Raw genomic sequence first — 4,216 nt, 5'->3', positions numbered from 1 at the left:
TTATAAAAAATCCTTAAAATTTTATGCAGATTTTAAATCTATTATATTCATTAAAATTCTTTTCAATTTTTATAGCTTAATATAGGTGTTTATGTCCGTTTGTCCTACCGTTTCAGTGCTTCGCTTTTATGGATGTTGTCATCCTTGTTTTTAACTTATTTTAATATAACTGGGTTGGGAGGGGGATTTCAGTGATCGATCAGGCACTTTGAAGGAAATAATCATATTTTTTTATGTTATTGTGTTTGTGTAAGGTGTCTGATTATGATAATCTAATATTGTATAAATATGATGAGAAGATAGATTTCTAGTCAGTCTTTGGCTCACATCCCCCACAGGTAGGTCTAAATATTTTTCTTATTTGATTGATTGATTGATAGAAAAATAATAGTTTCAGTACGAATTCGCCCCTTCCCTTCAGAAAACAATACAATTAAAATAACCATTTTATAATTCCAAGCTATGGATGGAAATATAAAATTAAAAAGATTGTTGGTCTAAGTTAGGTTTTTGGTATTCAAAGTTTGAAATCAAGAAAAGGAGAAATAGTTCTTCTTAATTCTAATTTTAATGGTGGTGTTGACACCCCCTCGGCAGTTTTTTGAGCTTGACTGCCTACTTGTTAGACAATTTGATTGGGTTCAGAACATTTCTTCGAATTTTTATGTGGACTTTATAATACATACCAATGATGTTAAATATGAGCTAATATTAAATCTACCTTATGAATACGATTATTCAGGAAAAACTTCAATATAATGCACAGATATCGTATGTAGGCAGCTATCATATAGACAACTACATTGGAGTGATATTCTTTAAAAACATTAACATGCACAACAATTTACTTTTTAGGAATGATATGTAGATTGTTTATTTTTTGGCTCCTATCTTTAGTACAGGTAAAAACTAATTTAGGATTGACCTTTGCACAAAAAGACTTTTTTAGAAAATGAAAAAAAATAACAGTATGTTAGTACATTATAAAGAAACTAGTTGCTAGTCTGTAGAGAAGGGCGTGGAAAGTCAGGATGATAGCCTAAAACCATCTCTAGACATTTATACAGACATTTTGGATCTATATTTTCAAAGATCCTTAGCTTTAGACAAACAATCCTTAAATATGATATTTGCTATTTAGCTTATCTGGTAAAGGAAATTTAAATTAAAATAAAATAAGTAAAATCTTTAATGGACCATCAGACAGACAGAACAATTGTATATTCAGACCTACCCAAGATGCTCAACTAATAGTGGGGCATTGTGATAGTTTTCAACAAATTTATTTTTCAGGGAAGATTTATCCATGATACTCAGGACATTGGAGTGTCTAGGAATAATCCAACCAAACAAGAAAATCATCCCCAAGTTTTAAGAACAAGGTAAACTTTTCAGTAAAACATTTTCATTATAAACTCATTATTCCCAGGGTCTACCTACAGTGATAAGACAATGGGCGAAAAGTTTATGCACATCCAGAATGATGAGTAGCAAAATTATCCCTTCTGTAGATTACAATTAGTGGTTGAAACGTTTGGACACTTAACTTAATGTAGAAACAACACAAATTCAATAAAGTCCCAAAAGTTGGTAAGCTAACGAATAAGAAAACGGTATTATAAAACTTTGGGGACTAGTATAATATCCCCTCCCTCCCTGCATTATTCCTTTGTAGTCAAATCATTTAAAGTGGATAACTTTTTCCAGTATGGCTTCGAAACCGATTAATATCTTCTGGATTAAAACCGGTTCTTTGCCACACTAAAAAATCATGTATTACAGATAATTTTTCACGAATCTTGAAATAAAAATCATAAAATTAAAACCAGTGTTGTTAGCCTTGGCCTTCTGCCCCTTAGAGTAAACAAAACTGGATTAAATTTAATCATTTTCCATTTTTATTTCTGCGGAAAGCTGTCTATAACTTTAATTTAATAAAAATGAAATTAACAACACAAAATTTACTTTTGTTTGTAAGTCATTGCTTATGACAAAGACCAAATCAAAAATGATTCATGTGACGTCCTAAAAATGAGAGAGATGAGAGGAGAAGTGGGAAAGAAAATCTCTAAAAAAAGTTATGGATAATCCCTCATTTTTATGACGTCACATGGATCATTTTTGACACAATTTGGACTTTGTCCTTGCTTATTCTATAAAAATTCAGGAAATCCCCTAAATGGTTAGTGGACATAGGAATCCCAGATGAAATTTTGTTTTCTGAAGAAGCTTTCACCTGTTACAAAAATCTCCTGTTAAATCCAAGACCCCAGGTATTTATATTTTTTAATAATTTTTTTATAAATTACGAAACCTATACGTTATTTCAGCTGTCGTTGGGGGCCTTATTATCTTTCATCTGCCTCCTAAATAGTATTTTAGATTATTTCGCTTGTTGGTTATACCTTATATCTGTATTTTTACTATCAAAGCAACACTAAAACTTAAGTCTGTCCTTATGTACTGCTTAAAGTTTTGATCTTATATATTTTCCTGATTGATTAATTTTTAAAAGGACATTTTCAACTGCAAGTTTTTTTCCTCTCAAGTCCAATGTATACTCTTAAGAAGGATCGAGAAAACTTATAACAGTTTTTGCTTCTCACCAATGCATTTTTCAACTGGTATTTGAATTAGACCTGTGATTTTTTTATGTCAACATTACGTTGAACAAATTGCATTTATTAGTCTTTTACTTTTTGTAAATCATTTCAATTTTAAACATAATTATAGATGTTCTAAAATAGGCTGTTGATCTGAATGAGTTTGCTGAATGTATACTGGCCATTGTACCAGAAAACTATTTCACTGGCATGGAGCATGGTCCTGGCAATCTGGTGGAAAACATGAATGTTAATTCTAGATCCTCCAAGTACTGGGACACCTGGGCTACTAGGACAAAGAGGTAACTATTTTTATGAATTAGGATTGTCTTGAAATATTCATAACATGTTTGAAAACCGATTAATATACGCTGGATTATAACTGGTTCTAGGCTATAATGAAAAATCATGTATATCATTGTATGATAGCCCCTTGGGACTAACAAAACTGGTTTTACTCTTATGATTTTTATCCATTTTCTGATACTTTTTAACTTTATTATCTGCGGAGAGCTGTCTTTACTACGATGCAATAAACAGCTATTGCAGGTTAAGCAAATAAAATACTCCAAGAATTTGCCCCTCTTTATATCTATTTGATCTTGTGCGAGTTCTAATGACAAGTTTGGCTTTTAATCTTAATTTTCTTAAGAATTAAGATTATATTCTAAAATTGAACTCTAATAAAGTGGCTTGTAGCTGGCTAAAATAACTAACTCACCCATTTACCCTATTTACCCCATCCCCTCCCCTCCTAATGGATGAACGAAGTAATCTATAAGAAGTGATGTCTATGTTAGCAACCTAAATTGACAACATTTTTCCCCTGTCATAATATCCACTTATATTCTAAATCCATCTATCAACTGTTAACTTTTTTTGTTTAGGGATCCAGGGATGGATGATCTGTCGGTGGATAACAACCTCAAAGTTCTGGACAGATTTTACACTAAAAACAAATCAAAAGAAAATCTTCTAAATCTTGGTTAATAATTATAGAAAAAATAAATCCATCAAATTCTATAAAAGGCCTTAAAGTAAAATTAATTCATTGAAATAAAAGATTTCCTTAAATTGAACAATATTATGTTTAGTTTTTATTTTGTTGCACTTAAAGCTTTTAACTTATTTTTTTTCTCTCAAATTTAACTATCAAATAAATGTAAAAATTAATGATTTATTTCTATCACAAATTGCTTGAGTACAAAATACATTGATTATATGTTATTTTAACAAAATGATTGTAAATTTTTTTTTTAAATTTGTGATCTTAATCTATGATTAAAATAGTAAAATATGATAAATTAAACTACACTGAGGCTGGGAATACTCATCGTAGAAATTAAATATTTTTGTATCATTTGAACAAGAAAATAAATCCTATGAAATATACTATTTGTTTCATTTTTTATTTAAACATGCTGAAAAGTAAAAAATCTAAAAATTACAATATTGGAAAAAAATTAAAAACATTATGATGAGAAAAAATATATGCTTTAATTCATAACTTTAACTTTTATTTTTTTGTGTAGGTACTTGCGGATACGCTCCTAGAGCAGTTGTGGTGGGGGGAAGGGGGAGTCGACCCTCCTACTTTTAATCTAAGTTTTAAA

General features: G+C 30.0%; 1 protein-coding gene across 1 annotated transcript; it reads left to right on the top strand.

Moving 5' to 3' along the window:
* The first annotated feature begins 258 nt into the window (after positions 1 to 258).
* Positions 259 to 4,005, top strand: LOC145328904 (uncharacterized). The gene is made up of 6 exons (XM_080172848.1): positions 259 to 338; positions 856 to 902; positions 1,294 to 1,382; positions 2,168 to 2,273; positions 2,748 to 2,905; positions 3,491 to 4,005. The coding sequence occupies exons 2-6, from the start codon at positions 858 to 860 to the stop codon at positions 3,591 to 3,593; spliced, it is 501 nt and encodes a 166-aa protein (XP_080028974.1). The 5' UTR covers positions 259 to 338; positions 856 to 857; the 3' UTR covers positions 3,594 to 4,005.
* Positions 4,006 to 4,216: the final 211 nt, after the last annotated feature.

Source organism: Acartia tonsa, chromosome 9, assembly GCF_053477335.1.
Source record: "Acartia tonsa isolate MP-2025a chromosome 9, ASM5347733v1, whole genome shotgun sequence".
NCBI classification, from domain to species: Eukaryota; Metazoa; Arthropoda; class Copepoda; order Calanoida; family Acartiidae; genus Acartia; species Acartia tonsa.
Note: the sequence above shows the minus strand (reverse complement) of the source record. Positions and strands in the feature narration are given on the sequence as shown.

Bases quoted from the DNA above. Each gene is read 5' to 3' on its own strand.
- LOC145328904 (XM_080172848.1), top strand. From the start codon at position 858: ATGATATGTAGATTGTTTATTTTTTGGCTCCTATCTTTAGTACAG. The intron at 1,383-2,167 runs GTAAACTTTTCA...ATAAAAATTCAG, and splicing joins CCCCAAGTTTTAAGAACAAG to GAAATCCCCTAAATGGTTAG. The intron at 2,274-2,747 runs GTATTTATATTT...GTTCTAAAATAG, and splicing joins TGTTAAATCCAAGACCCCAG to GCTGTTGATCTGAATGAGTT.